This window comes from Nicrophorus vespilloides, unplaced genomic scaffold (assembly GCF_001412225.1).
Source record: "Nicrophorus vespilloides isolate i.1.1-1 unplaced genomic scaffold, Nicve_v1.0, whole genome shotgun sequence".
Lineage (NCBI taxonomy): Eukaryota > Metazoa > Arthropoda > Insecta > Coleoptera > Silphidae > Nicrophorus > Nicrophorus vespilloides.
In genome coordinates, this window is record NW_017096498.1 from 2,799 (window position 1) to 21,257 (window position 18,459).

General features: G+C 35.1%; 2 protein-coding genes across 4 annotated transcripts; both read left to right on the top strand.

The window, feature by feature from the left end:
• The first annotated feature begins 9,366 nt into the window (after positions 1 to 9,366).
• Positions 9,367 to 18,268, top strand: LOC108557184 (paramyosin, long form-like). 3 transcript variants are annotated; one of them, XM_017913615.1, is made up of 13 exons: positions 9,367 to 9,675; positions 10,003 to 10,059; positions 11,904 to 11,990; positions 12,074 to 12,240; positions 13,080 to 13,317; positions 13,391 to 14,024; positions 15,160 to 15,287; positions 15,354 to 15,466; positions 16,703 to 17,027; positions 17,101 to 17,295; positions 17,366 to 17,743; positions 17,818 to 18,068; positions 18,140 to 18,268. In XM_017913615.1, the coding sequence occupies exons 1-12, from the start codon at positions 9,559 to 9,561 to the stop codon at positions 18,019 to 18,021; spliced, it is 2,643 nt and encodes an 880-aa protein (XP_017769104.1). In that variant the 5' UTR covers positions 9,367 to 9,558; the 3' UTR covers positions 18,022 to 18,068; positions 18,140 to 18,268. The 3 variants fall into 3 exon arrangements, with proteins under 3 accessions (XP_017769104.1, XP_017769103.1, XP_017769105.1); XM_017913616.1 differs by lacking the exon at positions 18,140 to 18,268 and having other exon boundaries at positions 9,370 to 9,469; positions 9,522 to 9,675; positions 17,818 to 18,072; XM_017913614.1 differs by lacking the exon at positions 18,140 to 18,268 and having other exon boundaries at positions 17,818 to 18,072.
• Positions 15,590 to 16,695, top strand: LOC108557185 (paramyosin, short form-like). Its single transcript, XM_017913617.1, has one exon. It carries the CDS (start codon positions 15,733 to 15,735, stop codon positions 16,552 to 16,554), a length of 822 nt encoding a protein of 273 aa, XP_017769106.1. The 5' UTR covers positions 15,590 to 15,732; the 3' UTR covers positions 16,555 to 16,695.
• Positions 18,269 to 18,459: the final 191 nt, after the last annotated feature.

Here is an 18,459-nt window from a genome sequence, read left to right on the forward strand (position 1 = left end):
AATATTTAGTTGGAAAGTAATTAAGTTTGTTTACTTTTGATCTTACGAAAATGTCTCGATGAATAAGTTTATTAACGATACAATTAGGATTTAAAATAATTTTGAAGCCGAACAATAACAAATTATGTATTTGGCAGTGATCAGAGGTATTATTTCGAGAGAAATCATTAAAAAAAAATCGTTTTTTTCTTTCTTTCTTTCTCTCTTCATTCCGCCGAAAAAAGAAATACTGTCATCATAATCTTCAATTTGAAGAAATCGCAAGAGGCAGTCACCAGATGTAGAAGAAGATTAATATTTGTTAATATTGAAGATAAATATACTCTTTTTTTATATATCACATTGAAAGAGAAAATTATAAATATAATATTTAATGAATTGAAATAATTAACATTTAATTTATTCAGTTTACTTAAATAAGAAATAATTACACATTACGTCATTGACACGAATTTGTTGTCATGGAAATAATTAATTTTAACAATATCCATCGATGACTACATCTTTTTAAAGAAACTATACCAGTTACATCTCATAATTGAATTTGGATTCTGATCATTAAGAAAAATATTGGAAATAAAAAATTTGTAGGAAATAAATACAGATTAGAATATTTTCTAGGAACGCATAATTCCTAATAATAACAACCTTTTGAGACCCCCCATTACGGGGGAACTTGGGTTAACACCCAAGAAAAAAATGTGAAAGCTGGGGTAGTTACTAACACTGTTTGGAGACACCCGGCATTCGCCCTATTGATCAATTTAGAGATAATTTTCATACAACATTCTTTTTAAGACTTTCATTTTCACAATGCCAAGCCAAAACGAAACTTTTTGAAATTATTGTAGAAAATCTCAAGCATCATTATTCAAAATTCGTCATTTTTTTTTTTCAATTAAATATGTAAAACAATTTACGTTAAATGAGAATTAAATAATTCTGAAAATGTTGTATAAATTTGGGTTGTAATGATAATTATATTAAAAAAAAACCATTAGTTAGTTAATTAGTTTAAATTTTGTTTTATAATGTTAATATTTAGTTGGAAAGTAATTAAGTTTGTTTACTTTTGATCTTACGAAAATGTCTCGATGAATAAGTTTATTAACGATACAATTTGGATTTAAAATAATTTTGAAGCCGAACAATAACAAATTACATAACAGCGCTAAGATATGTTATTATGTTGTGTATTTTGGCAGTGATCAGAGGTATTATTTCGAAAGGAATCATTAAAAAAAATCATTTTTTTCTTTCTTTCTTTCTCTCTTCATTCCGCCGAAAAAAGGAATAGAAGAAAATCTCGTGGTTCGAACAATAAATATTTGCAAATGTTTGGACGTTAAATTCCAAACATAATTTATAGTTCAAACGGAAAACCAGAAATGAGTAATTATTTTTCTTTTCCGAGTATTGCGTTTCTTGCAATTAGCGCTAAATGGGGATTAAGTTTACTGCATCGAGGATTATGTTTATTGAGGTAAAAAATTAATCGTCCGTCCGTTCTGCAATGTTTTACAGTATCCAAAAACGCAGCCTACCAAAAGAAAGATAGAGAGAAGGAGTATGAGAGAGCCACCAATTCGAGTCGAACCAACATATATCATTTCTATTTTTATTGCCCCACTGCTATTGCCGTGCCTCTATTTCCGTCCTTGATGAAAATTCACTACTACTACTACTAACCACCAAACTAATACTGATACCGGAGGGACTGCCTCTGCGGCAGGTAAAATTCCAAATGCTAATATAGAGCTAAATTTCGAGAGAACGCGGGAGAAGAGGCAAGGAATTATATGGAGAGACGTATCGTTTACGCAAAGATGTTCATCATCCAATAAATTTCCATATGATTTTTAAAGCAATTCGTGTGTTATATACTAAATCTCCATGACAACACAACACCTTGCCGCATTGCCGTAATACAATATGCTTTCTTGGATTCTAATTGTGGATCATTTCTATTATTTCGGATTCCAAATTGTGCTCGGCCCACGGTCGGGTTATTTTCATATTGCCTCTGAGGTGAACTATGCCTTTTCACTTCGTGCAATTCGAAGGTTGTTGTTACATTCGCAATTCGTTCCAGACGTTTCATGTACAAAAAAAAACATAAATTTCGATTGCTTCGAATATAATTAAAAACGTAATTCAAATGACATTTTGACAATTTGAAATACTTGCATACAATTTTGTAACACTGTCGATATTTTTATAGAAATAGACTTTTTCTTACATTAACAATTCATTTCTATATACTTTAATTGTTAATTATATAGAAAAGTCGTAAATCTAAACTGGAAACGCTACATTTACTTCAACAGTTATCTCATTTCTTCCAGCACTTAAGCAAATATTGTTTAAACTCTGAATTTTTCCACTTTCAATTGCTTTTTTTATGGAAATACGTAATTAATTTATTTTTTTACGTTATTAACAAAACTTTATGACAATCTTTTGACCTGTCTATAAAAAACAAAAGTAAATTATTTTATTTTACCAAAAATTTGCAGACATCAGCTGAATTAGTCCTTCATTTCTAATGTTTACAACAAATAAATAGAAAAAGTATAGATTTCTTTACACCAAATGGGTTATATTCTGTTCTCAATAAAAGAAGAGAATTATAAGTTCCTTTTTCTTAGGTTCTTCTGCTTAACTTACTTTAATAGAAACAAAAATAAACAACAAAAACACGTTAAATTTTAAACAATATTAATTTATAAACACATTTCAGTTTACTAATTGTAATGTTTTTGTTCGATAATTATAGAAGATTCAACAAAAAAAAACACAGAATTTTGTTAAATCTTCTATAATAATATATTTAAAAATATCAATATTTTAATCTATGATTTTTTACTTTATCTTTTATACATTTTGTAATTAAACTGTAATTAAGTGTACTAATCAATATTTATATTAATAGTTATTCATAATAAGAAAATCATCTGTGACTATATACAACCATAAATAGAAAACCGTGTCATTTGCCTTACTAAGCTGCATGATTAAGAATGTATAAGTGGTAGTAGCTATAAGGACTAGAACATATTAAATTTGGCGATGATTCAACGTTTGTTTTGTGTCCGAATGCAACTTTGATACGATCATACAGACATAAATTCTATTTTAACAAATTGAATAAACACATTCGATTTACTGCATTTCTTTAACGCTCTTTTATTGTCTATAAAATATGCAAATAATACTACTTGCAAACAATATAAAATTAACACGAAAGAATAATGTAATATATTATTGTGTATTATCAATGATACATGTATTACATTTCTATAGCAACGTCATATGTCATTACTATGACATAATTAACGTAAATTATATGCAATTTTCTTATAGTACTTTAATTTCTAACTACTTAATTATTATGTACATTTATATTGTTCTAATTTAATTAGAAAATTTTAACATTTTAGAAGAAAAAAATATTAAATAAAAATATAAATAGAATCTTTTAATTTTAACTTTGAAAAGTAATATTTTACATCAAATATCTGCAATTATGAAAAAAATATACCAGGCTCATCCACCAAAAAAAATCGTACTTTCAAACATCAGGGCGACTAATAGCCGAATGGTTAAGTCGCCCTATACACGATTTCGTGGTTGCCGGTTCGAATTCTGGTAAATCCAGGCTCTTTGTGAGCCCTCTTGGTGCTTGCAGCAATAGGGCCATCTTTCATCAAAGATGTACAGTGAAATGAATGAGGTTCAACATATGGACCTACAGCCAAGTCGATGGACAATGCAGTGTTAAGGATAGCAGCAGATTCACAGTGAAAGGAAATAGTGGAATCGCGGAGTATCAATATACTACTGAAGTTAACCTAGAAGACGACAGCGAACCAACGAATTAAAAAAAAGATCATAATGGTAACTATCCACCGGGTAAGATTATCCATTTAATGTCGCGATCCTAAAATAAAACATAAAATAAAACTTTTCAAACATTCCATTTTCGCATATATTTATAAACTTTGTAGGTGTTCTTTTGAAGCGCGATTGAAATGTTTGGAATTGGGTTACGGACCAAAAAGAAAAAGTGGAACGCTCTCCAGACAACAGATGACAACAACCAATAATTATAATCCGGAAGATCAAAACATCGATGCCGTTTCACTTCTTTAGAGAAGTCAAAAAATAAACAGAAGAAGAAGAAATCAACGTGGCGCAGAGTTTTTACTTTAGAAAAAAAAGTGTCAAAACTTTGCCGCACACTTAATGCATTCGGTTAAATTTAGTCCGGCGAAAGAATGCCGCGAATGCAAGAAGCGAAGCGGAAATTGGTTCACGGATTTTCTACACAAAACGACTAAATTCAAAATATTATATTTACAACAATAGTGTGTTTCGTACGTTGTCATTTTGACTTTATATTTTATGCTTTAGTTACCATGGCTTAATTTATTACTGAATTTACAGTAGAATTGATTTAATTTGATTGCACATGTAAACAATATTTATTGCCATGGTTACATAATTTATTAGTGTATGTACAATATAATTGCAATGTAAATTTGTTTCTTTAATTTCATCAATTTTATATAATAAAAATAATATTTCTTGAATTTAATTACGGCAGTCAATAAAAATTTTTGTTTACTAACTTATCATTAACTTATTTTTTTTTAATATTTTCCGTTTCCTGGTCAAAATTCATCTGATTTAAAATTGTTAACTATATATAAGTAAATAATTACATACAAAACTTTACTTTATACGTATGTCGAAAAGCTTCTATTTCTTTGAATAAATCTAAATTACTAATTTCTTCCATTATCATACCTCATCTTGAAAATATTGTGATATAATTATTGCATTTTATATAGATAATAAATAGTCAAAGTTGCCATGGTAATAATTGTTATGAAGAGAAGACAAAGAATCACAATGATTCTTGAAATTATTGTGATATAATTGATGAATTTTCATGTATAATCATTTTGTATCATAGTTAAAGTTGCAATGATGGCTATGAGAAGTAAGACTCAAAATACTACCATGTGGGTCCCCAGATTCAATTTTTCTTTTGATATAATTTCTTCTAGTTACCTGAATATGACTTATTCAAATTCAGTTAGTAAAGTATTCTATTATACTTTATTGAATGAATTCTGAATATTATCTTATGTTCTCCATTTCCAACTTATTTGTTTTTCTTAATAACGATGCATATGTGATCTTGGAGAATTTAATTAGTCAGATTTTTTTTGGATGTATCTACTTCGCAGAAAGAACATTAATGAAATGATTTCGCATGGAAATGTTTGTTGTCGCGATTAAAAATATAATGAATCGATTTATACTATAAATATTTATGTTATGGTCAGAAATAGCGTTCGTAAGTCTAATTCCGTTCGGCCGAGGAGGCATTGGCAGCCGCCAGTTGGATGAGCGGTGAGACAGAGAGGGAGAGGAAATCGCATTCCTCGATCATCCATCCATCCTTTGATACAAGCTATCACCATTTTTCTTCGCACTTGTTCTCACTCGATCACAACTTATTCATCATCCTCAACCTCCACAAACAACGCCGTTCGATTTAGTCCAACTTTAGTTATAAATATTTGACTCATGCCGCGAATATTTCGGTGCCGGAGACAAACAGCGCTCGCCCAAATTCCGCTTGGACCGACTCCAAAAATTTGCAATAAGTTTAGAAGTACACACCGAATCGGACATTTTTAATTCTGAAAACATTCGGTTACTGCTGCGCGCCCGTCGTCAAAGTTCGAATTGCTAATAGCTTATTATAACATATACATTCTTTTTTTCTTTGTCTTCACCATTTATCAACAGGTTTAATTAACTTTTTGAGAATGCATGTAAAACGCCTACCATTAAATATAGCAGGATGACAGCAGGCTTACTTCAAAGGGTTGCCACGTTCTATCTTCTGTTTCTGCGGTTGACACTTCCGGCTTATTTATCACTGGGGAAAACCATAAATCCGTAACGCGTTTATGACACAAGTTTTGAAATATAAATGTCACGAGCTTTACGATCCGTGCGATTTATTGATTTTATTAAACGACCTGTGTTTAAAACGAACATTTGAAGACACACACACATCAATTGAAAAGTTTCAAACAAAATAAATCTGCTTTATGAATTGACATATGTCTTAAATAACAACAGAAGAACGTACAGCATTTGTCGTGCATATGGAAAAGTATACGTTACATCAGGAATTCCCAAACAGTCTAACTACAAGGGCACCGCAAGAAACGGAAATTCTTATATATTAACATAAAGTTCGCCATGAGATAAACCAATCTTTTGATTTGGGGCGAAAAAATTTGATATATTAAGGATGTCGCAAACCCAAAAGTTTGGGAACCCCTGCGTTACATTAATTAGTAATTTCGATTTAATTTGACTTGCTTAAGTAGTACAGTTTACTTTTTATTTAATTAATCCAAGAATTTAATTTAAATGAAATAAATTATAAACTGACATCTACGTGAAGTAACAACCAAAAAATTTACAATATTTGTCTTGCACTTGAAAGAGTATAATTTGCCATATTTAGTAATATAAATTTAGTTATAAACTAACGCAGTGTCGTTAAGTTATTTAAAAAAAAATAATTACACATCAAGAGTTTTAATGAAAATTTTGTCTTAACAGAAATAATTGAAAAACTTGCAAAATTGAATATGGAAAAGTATAATTTACATTAATTACAAATTTAATTTTAATTACCTTTTTATTATTAGTTTATATAGAATAGTTTAGTTATTGAAACAAATAAAATCATAAACCAATCGAAGATGAATAGAAAACAATTTATAAACTGACATCTGTCATATATAGACAATTTGTGATTTATTACTTTGAAAATCTCTGAGTTGGTTTCTATTTAGAAAACAGAACGATTCGTCCAGAAATTAAAAAAGAAAAATGTTGACAGTTATAGAGAAAGATGAAATTTAAAGAAATCTCTCCGATTACGCTCAATCGTCAAGGAAAGTTTTATAGTTTTGGATCGTCCGAGTTTGTATTCTATATTTACACTTTTATAGCACTTCCACACCTGAATCTCATAATCGTTCGTTTCCATAAATAAATCGAGGAGACCCACATCGGTTACATATTACCTCGCCTCTTCTCCCAAACAATCGTATAGAAATTCATTCAAATCTTTTTCTCTAGACATTCTCCATCTTTACGAATCCAGAATATATGTATCCTCTTATATATTTTTTTTCGATACTTTACTGAATCACTTCGAGTCTCATCAAATAGAATGTTCTGAGTAATTTGGCTTACGACCAAAACGCCTGTATAACTAATCATAATAAGATATTTTTTTTCTTGCATTCAATTTATATAATATTTAAACAATATTGTTATTGCTTCTATAATATCATAGATAAATGAAAAAGTAGTGTATTATATCATTAAAAAAGAAATTAATTTTGACATCTCTCAATTTAAAAATATTTAAATGATTTATTCCACTTCATTTTATAATTGTTTGAAATATTTAAAATTTAAAGTAAAACTAATTACAATGATTTATAATAACTTACTAATGCAGTAAGTAAAACTAAATTTAAATTATTAATTAATGTAAATTGTAATTGTACGTTTTTTGTTTGCCATTTTTGACAGATCACAGTTTATAAATTATTATGAATGTCAAAATGGAAATGGAACGAACGACGCATTATGTCTAGGTTAATGAAAGTTAGACTGTAGAAGCCAGAAAGCAAAGATGAAAAGTTCAAAGTTGTTCGAGTGTTTGATCGTCTGCCAATTTATTTAAAGACGCCTTCCTTAGGGAACTCCCTGCAAAGGATCATTGAATTCAGGTGCAGAACATGAACATTTAAGATTATAAAAACCCATTTTCTTTATGAATAAATCATGTTACTTTACAAATTACAAAAAATAATAAGTTGATCAAATTCAATTATTTACTATTTCAGTTCAAAGTTGTTCGAGTCTTCGAACGTTTAATTCAGATTTAAATCTTGTACATCTAAGATTATTTAATATATTTCATCTTTGGAAAAACTAAATATGATCAGAAGCAGAGAGTTTTGGTAGCTATGGAACAATGACATTTGTCAAAATATTGAATGACGTTTCAAATATTTTATATAAATAAATGACTACAAAAATTATGAAATTAACAGAAAATGTAGTTTTCTATATTCCATGGAATTACAAGACTAAGTCATGTTGATGAAACATAACGTCGAATATTTTGAATGGGAATGTCTAGGTTAATGAAAGTAAGATGGAAATTCAAACTCATTCATAATTTGCCAATTTATTTAAAAACATATTAAATTAAAGCACATTAAAATTAAATTTGAATCGCGAAATTTTGGTAGTCATGAAAACTATGGTCCATGACGTTTTAAATGTGTGATAAATGATAGTAATAAATAATGTATTTCCTAAAAAAAGCAATTTAAAGGAAAATAACAGTAAATGTATGTGATTCATAAAATGCGTCGAAATAATATCTTGCGTTTAAATGGAGCGTTCCATATATTCGAGTAAATGAGTAAAAGAGGATAATGGTGAGAAAGAAATGGTCGAAATAAACATCTTTCGGGCGTGCGAAAAGATTGGAGACTGGGAAAAGAGAGATAGGTTGAACGCTCGAAGAGTGGTCATTCTATTTCCGAGAGGAATTCTTGCAATCACAACATCCCATCTGGAGGTCTGATGAGATGTGTGAGTGTGTGTGTGTGTGTAGATATTATTGAGGAGGAACAGGTAAACTGAATGCTACCGACTGCGAGGTGGAGGATGCGGTGGAAGGCAGAAGCAGGAGCAGCAGAGGTTGTAGCTGAGGCTGAGGCTGCCTGCTACCGCTTGGGGGCCACTTGCGCTCCGTGTCTATAAAAGGACGCTCCCCCCTTCAGGTAACCTGAGATACTTTGGGCGACTCACAACAAATATAACTTGCTTCGGTCGCCATCGCGAAACGGCGCGAAAACCCAAAATAAAGGCGAAAACAGATCGGAACGGAGGACGGATTTGGGCCGGACGAAGGGAGAGCGCCTTTTTGCCATCCGTACGAATCTTGTCCTCCCTCTGCGTTTCTCTTCTTTGTCCCTCTTTGGCTTGGACAATACACGAATAATCGAAGGAATAAGGATGATCGATGAATGATGATGGTGGTGGTGGTGGTGGTGGTCGACGTAGACCAAATAAGTCGAAAGGCATGCGGCGGCAGGATTGCAGGAAAAACTGCATAAACAACGGGGCAAATTTTAAAAATAAATCGCGCCTCCATTCCAGAAATTTAGAATACTGAGTCACTTGTGCGCGCGCCTCGATGCGCATCCGTACGTTGATGCGAGGGGCGCATGTCCTGCCGGTCGCGGTGCGTCTTAATCGCGTCGCGACGCTCATACGAACGACTTAGCCACCACTGAAAGGCGGCGTCGGCACGCGGGGTTTCATTTCTGAAATTACGACGGTCAGTGCACCTACGAAACAACAAAGATTTTTTTGATATAAATATATTGTAGAGTATACTTAAAAGAAAAAAACAAGGGATTATCCACGATGTCTTCCTCCTCTGCCGTGAGGACCTCCAAATACTCGTACCGATCCACCCAGGGCGGTAACGCTGATGTCAGCATCGAATACAGCGCCGATCTTAGCGCCTTGACCAGGCTCGAGGTAATACAACAATCTCCCATTACATTATTACATAATACATAAATATTATTAACAATACTCACCCAATCAAACTACAAAGTAAACTCAACTTACTTAATTACCATGGATAATCCTTACTAAAACATTCAGAGATTCAGTTTTGACATTTTCGTGTGCCAGAAATCAGACACCCTGACTGACTGACGTCAGGCGAGCGAGTTTAAATTTGGATCGTGCTGAAACCCAACACGAGATTACACAATATCGCATATTCGCAATTTTCTTCTCCCCTCGACATTTTCATACTCCACATTAATTAACCCTCTGTTCTCTTATTTGTTGTTGTAGGACAAAATCCGTCTCTTGCACGATGATCTGGAATCCGAAAGGGAACTCCGTGGCAGGGTGAGTATCTATTACCAACAATCATAGTTAAAATACACATAAACTAAATCCATTATTTCACCTAAAAAAAGACCTATATATTATATATAAATTGATTGTATAATTTGGATGACCAAAATCTTGCCAACTTGTAACTTAATACTAGAGACACCGCATCCATAAATCACAACATATCATCATTTACAAATATCAATATTAAGACCATATTCTAATAAGAAATATTAATAATTATAGTTATGACCAACCTTAAATTGAGATCAGTACTACCAACTGTTTGAACATAACTATAAACATATGTTTATTGACATGTTTATGATATTTCCTTAATAAGATAAACATAATATTTATTTTTTTAATCAGTCGAAAGCACTAAGTTATTGTCAAATTACTTTTGTAACTGTTGAAGAAAAAAGAAACAACAAAACTATTTTTAAGAGATTATTGCCAACTTTTGAATTAAGAGCAGTGGCACCAACGTTTCACGTTCCTCTCTACCTGTCAGCTGTCAAAATCGTTACTGGTTTACGAATTCTATTATTAAATACACATAAATACAATTAAAAGTGGCGTTGAGTGAGGAAAGTCAAGAAACGTTTTCACAAATTGGAGTGGGTTCTATGAATTCGTTCGAAATTTGACCCACATCAGGATCAGACTCGTTCGAAGCGAGCGATGACCAGGTTTGGCAACTACATTTATTTTGGTATACCAAATTAGAATCTTTAGTTTCCTAATACATATTTATTTACACGATAAGCAAACGGTCCAGAATTCAAACATATTGATTACCAAATACATATTAATTAATTATATCCAAATTACGAGCAATCTCCAAGTATGAAACAATGACAGATTATATTGTTGCCATGGCAATAGTATTTTGGTGATATTATCTGATGAAATTGGGTGTTTCGTTAAGTTTGTGTTTTTTTTTTGTTTCTTCTTCCGAAATCTGAAGAAAAAAAAATGTATGAGTCAATGCTGGGTTAAATTTAGAAAATTCGTGCGCTCAGATTTTTTTTGTGCGAGTCGTCGGTAATGTGAGCGAGTGCACACGGGATGGAGAGAGAGTAGTATCATCTCCACATAATTTCTCACAATATTTCGGCAGTCCGGATTAATTTTAAAACCGACCAGAGTCGGTGTTTCTATTTTCGGGCCATCGCTTTTGTATTTCCACTGTATGTGAAGCGAGAATGAGAGAGAGAGAGAGAGGGAGATGAGGAGCGAGAAAGAGAGCGCGTTTTGCTGGCTCGTTAAAGCTAAGTGGACCAAACCCGTCGGATACTTAATTTTATTCTTAAGTCATTGAAGAAGAAAAAGAAGAAACAAATGAACAGAAGGGAAATAAATTAGTACAGTCACATCTAATTGGAGGTACCTTTTTAAATTTAATTTATCTAGTAGCTTACTGTCAGTTAAGTGTAGGGTACAAGAACGATTTGGTATGGGTATACTGATACTGCCATGAGGAAAGGTGGATGCGCCGGGTACATAAGTGAATTAATTGTTTTATTGATTAGATAATTAAATTTCAATTAATTACATTTTTTAACTTTAATATTTTAATAATAAAATACATATGTATTAATAAAATTAAAATATTTTTAAAAAATATGGCGTATCAAATGTTACCAATATTAAATAATTTATATTTTAGTATCAATATTTTTTGTCCATTGGTAACAATTAGTATTAATTAATTAGGTTAAATATTGTTGATATTGTAAAGTAGATGCAAAGTTATTGTGGATTGGCTTGGAATGTCTGAATATAATTTAAATAATTGTTTTTGAAGAAATATTAAGTTTGGTATTAACATTTTTTTATATGCGTTATTATAGATTGAAAGGGAAAAGGCTGACCTCAGCGTCCAAGTTATCCAACTTTCCGAACGCCTGGAAGAAGCCGAAGGTGGTGCCGAAAGCCAGGTAATTTATAGAACAAAAATAAAAAAAGACAAGTATTAATTCTGAAAAAGAACGATTAATTTCTTCAATATCAATATTTGCAGTTCGAAATCAACAAGAAGCGTGACACCGAGCTGTTGAAGCTCCGTAAACTCTTGGAAGATGTCCACATCGAATCCGAGGAGACCGCTTCCATGCTCAAGAGGAAACACCAAGAAGTTGTCGTTGATTTCCAAGAGCAGATCGACACCATGGCCAAAGCCAAATCCAGGTAATTGATAGCTGCTTTGGCTTCGAAAGAAACTGTAGTAGCAGCGGAATCTAACGGAAAAAAACATAAATAATACAAAAAAGAAATAGTCTAAACAGTGTGGAAAAGTCGTAAACCGTGGATATGTAAATTTAGCACAATCGCCGGGCGAAAGAAGAAATCGGTATCGTGTAAATATTTGGATGCGATTGGATTCGTGTGTGTCTGCGCAGAAGGTAATTGGCCTCGTTATGGAGCCACCATCCGGTGAAAAAGCAACCGCGAAGAGAATGGATCGTAAATAAAGGCCGGTAAAAGAATCTCTTTTGGACTACTCCCTCTTTCTCTGTATTTTTTTTCTTCTTCTTCCCGAAGAATACGCAATTGGCAAACAAAAGTGTTGACCCAATTTCACATCTCACGAGAAGTGGCGAGAAGACTTTTCTATTTCTGGAATTGTTTCACTGTTTTGGTTTCTTCGCTCTTCGTGTGACCCAAATAATTGGAATCAAGTTTAAATGCAAGGTATTGCGAGCGATTTATATAAAATCTGATTATTATTATTATTCGGACACGGAGCGGAGATGTAGTTATGTGTTGTGTAAATGAGGGAGAGAGAGAGAGAGAAACACAGAGAGTGCCAGAGATATACGGTGCGGTGTGTGTATGTGTTGCTATTTTTGGAGGAGCGCCGCGACGACGGCGTCGCCTCCATATTAGTCGCGGCCGTCTTCGTCCAAGTTTACTTATAACAAAATCAAACACCTTGCGAAAAAGAAAAGAATAGGTAGAAAAGTAGAAGAGCGCATCGTCTGACCTAATCCTTTCTTTGTTTGTTTCCTCCTCTTGTGGTAAAAAAGGGCTGAGAAGGAGAAGGCCAAGTTCCAATCCGAGGTGTACGAATTGATCGCCCAGGTTGAGTCAGCCACCAAGGAGCGTTTGGTTTCGGTCAAGCACGCCGAAAAGTTGGAAGTCTTCATCAGCGAACTCAACGTGAGGATCGAAGAGTTGAACCGCACCATCGTCGACATCACCTCCCACAAGACCCGTCTCTCCCAGGAGAACATCGAACTCACCAAGGAAGTCCAAGATATCAAAGTAAGATTGAAAAGAATTACATCGAAATTTCGAACCAAAATTAACTTTCTTCTCTTGTTACTGCAATTTTCAGGTAAATCTTGAAAACGCCATCTACTTGAAATCCCAATTGGCCAGCCAATTGGAGGATGCCCGTCGTAGGGCCGAAGACGATGAGAGGAGGCGTTCCATCCTGGAAGCCAGCCTCCACCAGATCGAGATCGAACTCGAATCCGTCCGCGTTCAGCTGGAGGAGGAGAGCGAGGCTCGTCTGGACCTCGAACGTCAACTCGTCAAGTCCCAAGGCGAGGTTCAAATCTGGAAGTCCAAGTACGAAACTGAAGCCATCGCCCGCGCCGAAGAGATCGAGGAGTTGCGTCGCAAGTACACCGTGCGCATCACCGAGCAGGAGGAGCACATCGAATCCCTCCTCGTCAAGGTCAACAACCTCGAGAAGCAAAAGTCCCGTCTTCAATCTGAAGTCGAGGTCCTCATCATCGACTTGGAGAAGGCCAATGGAACCGCTAGGGAGTTGCAGAAGCGCGTCGAGCATTTGGAAAGGGTCAACCTTGACCTGAAGACCCGTCTTGACGAGACCCTCGCCATGTACGAACAAGGACAACGCGACCTCCGCAACAAGCAGCAAGAAATCCAACGTCTCAACCACGAATTGGACAAGACCCGCGAACAAAGGGATGCCCTCGCTCGTGACAACAAGAAGATGGCTGGTGAGTTTACCAATATAAAAAAAAACTTGATAATACTTAGACTTGTACATGCACTGTATTCTCAGAAAATTATTAGTCAAATCGGTATTTGGCAAAGTGCAAAGTTTCAATTAAACAAATTACCAGCCAGAGTAATTGCACACTCTTAAACAAATCAAAAAAAGAATCATTACTAACTTTCAACTGAAATTCTAATTATTTCAAATTAAAATAGCACGAATAATACAAATCAGTTAAATAAGTTAATTAATAAATGCATTCGTCAAATAACAAATGAAACAATAATGATAAACACTTAGGATTTCTCAGCAATATTAAACAAATAAATTAAAATTAATTGAATAAACAAAGAAATTAAATTCATCTTCTAATAAATATTATAACAATTGATGATTTACAATACATCAAATAAGCAAAGATTTATTAATAGAAGTGAAAATAATACCATAATCTAATAGGGAATCTCCGCATCAAAATTTTGAACTCAAGTGCAAACATTGATTGCCAACATACTGCATCTCGTAACACAATTACCAAATGCTTTTCATTATTATATTCAAAAGTCCATAATTTAAAAATTATATAAACACAACATCTGAATGGCATACATTTGTATAATTATTTTCAAACATTGCTACAATAATTTAGTTGCTGAACCTGTAGTCTTTTTACAGAGTGATAATCTATTAAAAGAAATAATTGCCAGAAATAGATGCAGAGTTAAATCGAGTTTGATACAGAAATAGTATTCAGTTTGGTAAAAATAGATTACTTATGAAATCGAATCAACTGCACATGGAAGCATAATTGAAAATAACAATTTTTTATATAGAATCAAAATGTAACTTTTCACAATTTCATTAAATCTGCTTGTTACGTTCACAATTGTGGTTAAAATTAACATTATATACAGGGTGGCTTTTATTTTACATTTTTTATGTTGAAAATACTTTATTGCGTAATTAAAAGTCACTGTTTTGGACATCTTAAAATTTGAAATTAATAATTTAAGGAAACAATAATAGTTTTTTTAATGTCATTAAAGAAAACAATCAAAGAAATTTTCTGACATGTAGCAGTACTGAAGAAACTTAACGAAACACTTTTTGTACCTTAAATAATTTTTGTTTTGCAGATGATCTTCATGATGCTCGCAACACCATCACCGAGTACACTCGCCGCATGCACGAGATGGAAATTGAATTGCGCCGTCTTGAGAATGAACGCGAAGAACTCACCGCTGCTTACAAGGAAGCCGAAGCTGTAAGGATACTAAAGCTCTTGTCATACACTCTTAATTACAACTAATTGTATATTGTGGGTGTTTAGGGCCGCAAAGCTGAGGAACAACGCTCCCAACGTTTGGCATCCGAACTGAACCTATTCCGTCATGAAGCCGAGAAACGCCTCCACGAGAAGGACGAGGAGATCGAGGCCATTCGGTGAGTCAAAGTTTGGATTAATTCGATATAGATAGATCGATCGATCAACAACAAATGGTGTGTGTGTATGTATATGTGTGCGCGTAATTAAACATAAAAAGAAAACTGGCATTAAAATTGGATGCTAAAAATATGGTCGACAATGCGATTGGTTTTTGGCGTTGATGCAGGATGCAGGAGGAATGGAGGAAGTATAAAACGGCGATGCTAATAACATTTCGGGCATTGGTTATTATTTTCGCTGGTGTTCAGTCAACATCATCAGCATGTCCCGTCCGACCTCTTCCAGATACGATTGGGTCACGCATCCGGCCACAAAGGCCTACGACTATAATTACGGATACGGGGTGAACTTCTATCAGCCAATGATAGACTACATCGACGCTAAGGATAGCGGCAGACGCACAAGGTATCCCCACCTGCCGTGGACGGACGAACGTGCCTTGGACGCGTTCAGTCCCAGGAAGCTCGTCCGTAGCTACACCGAAGATGACCTCAGCAAGATAGCTAGAAGAACGGAGACGAGGGCCAAAGATTTCCTTCAGGACTTTAATGCTCGAACGCAATCATCCTTCCTGCTGCATAAGTCCGCCTCGGCCGCAAATATTACCACGCAAGTGAAATCGACGGAAGTGCGTAAGAAGAAGGAAACCGTTCGAAAGATTAAAGTGCTAAAATCGAAGATGGCAGACGAGATCGTCAACTTTGACCCGGATTTCGACCGAAAGATCACAGAAAGCCTAAAATCCGCGCAGAAGTTCCTCAGAGGGAAATCGGCGAAAGGCATCGAAGCCCAATTGCTGTCAGAAAGTAAGAAGCACATAGCCGAAGGCGTAGACATAGATCAAACGAATAAGTATCTGAAGAACGTCGTGCATAGCACGCACGATTACCAAGCGCACGCACGCCTCATGTGCAAACGCATGGAAAAAGAGGTGGACGCAAGCTTCATGCAACCCCTGGACAACCTCAGCGCCGACCTAAAGACTTTCGACAAAAAAACCTCCACCTATTTCAGCGAGAAAAGGTGCCGCCCCGACCCAGAAATAGCACACACCACAGAAACCACTTGCATAATCGACATTTGAAGCATCCTAAATATAACTGACGACGACTACTACTACTACATACATACGCATACATACATATCGCACACTCGATAACAGCAAACAATACCGATGTCGTGCCAAATACCAATTGTTCTGATCTTCCGTTTTTGTTTTCGTATGCACGCAGCAAGGCTACCAGCATCGAAATCGAGCAACTGAACGCTCGCGTCGTCGAGGCCGAGACTAAACTCAAGTCCGAGGTCGCCCGCATCAAGAAGAAGCTCCAGATCCAGATCACCGAACTGGAGATGTCCCTGGACTCTGCCAACAAGATCAACATCGACTTGCAGAAGACCATCAAGAAGCAATCCTTCCAATTGACCGAGCTGACCGCCCACTACGACGAGGTTCAAAGGCAACTTCAAGTCACCCTTGACCAATTGAGCGTCTGCCAACGTCGCATCCAAGCCCTTACGGCCGAAACCGAAGAAATCAGGGGCAATTACGAAGCTGTAATACAAAATCATCATAATCGCAATACCGATTAACATCACTAACGACAACGATCTTTCCATACTTTTGCAGGCCCTTCGCGGTAAGAAGGCCGTCGAATTGCAGTACGAGGAATCCGTTAGCCGCATCAACGAGTTGACCGTCATCAACGTTAACCTTGCTTCCACCAAGTGCAAGATCGAACAGGAATTGTCCACCATCGTCGCCGACTACGAAGAGATCACCAAGGAATTGAGGATCTCCGACGAACGTTACCAGCGCGTCCAAGTAATTACGACTTGCTTACACAAACCAAAATACCTATAGATTATCTAACCGTTTATCTCTCTTTTTTTAGGCTGAAATCAAGCACACCGTCGAAATCTTGCACGAAGAGCAAGAACGCGTCGTCAAGATCGAGGCCATTAAGAAGTCTTTGGAAATCGAAGTAAAGAACTTGTCCGTCCGCTTGGAAGAGGTCGAAGCTAACGCCATCGTCGGAGGAAAGCGCATCATCAGCAAACTGGAAGCCCGCATCCGCGACATGGAATGCGAATTGGACGAAGAGAAGAGGCGTCACGCCGAGACCATCAAGATCCTCCGCAAGAAGGAACGTACCGTCAAGGAGGTCATGATCCAATGCGAGGAGGACCAGAAGAACATCCAACTTCTTCAAGAATCATTGGACAAGACCTGCCAGAAGGTCATGGTCTTCAAGAGGCAACTCCAGGAACAGGTAAATGCAGTTGAAGATGTGTTAACAAACGTAATTCTAATCTATCTAAATTATTTCCTTTTTCAATCGTATAGGAGGGTGTTTCCCAACAGAGTGTTACTCGCGTGCGCCGTTTCCAACGCGAATTGGAGGCCGCCGAGGACCGCGCCGACACTGCCGAAAGCAGCTTGTCTCTGATCCGTGCCAAACATCGCACTTTCGTCACCACCAGCTCAGTGCCCGGATCCCAAGTCTACTTAGTACAAGAAACCCGAACATCGTCGTCTGAACAGATGTAAAAAGAAAATAACACAGAACAGCAAAAATAAGAACAGAAAACGCAAAAGTAACCAGATTTATTATTTTTTATTATTATTTTAATTATTATTAATCCCCCAATTATTGTTATATTTTCAGCAAAGACAGCATGCGAGTTTATAAATGAAATGTGAAATAGAACCAATAACAACTCTATATCTTGGAACTTTGTAAGAACGAAACCTTTGAAAAAATAATAATAATAAGGAAAAAAACAATATATATATATAATATATTTAGCACTTAAAAAGAACAGGAAACACTGCCCGCGAAGAGGCATTTTTATTTCGATTCATTTTTATTCTTAATTTCTTAATTATAATCGCTTCTCTAGCTTTTTCGTATAACAACATTTGGACACTAACAATCCAACATCCCGTTTTTGTTTTCTATCTCCTAATTTATCTATTTATTTAATA

Coding starts and splice junctions, on each gene's coding strand:
- LOC108557184 (XM_017913615.1), top strand. CDS start 9,559: ATGTCTTCCTCCTCTGCCGTGAGGACCTCCAAATACTCGTACCGATCC. Junction 12,241..13,079: donor ATGGCCAAAGCCAAATCCAG/GTAATTGATAGC, acceptor GTGGTAAAAAAG/GGCTGAGAAGGAGAAGGCCA. Junction 15,467..16,702: donor GAGGAGATCGAGGCCATTCG/GTGAGTCAAAGT, acceptor GTATGCACGCAG/CAAGGCTACCAGCATCGAAA.
- LOC108557185 (XM_017913617.1), top strand. CDS start 15,733: ATGTCCCGTCCGACCTCTTCCAGATACGATTGGGTCACGCATCCGGCC.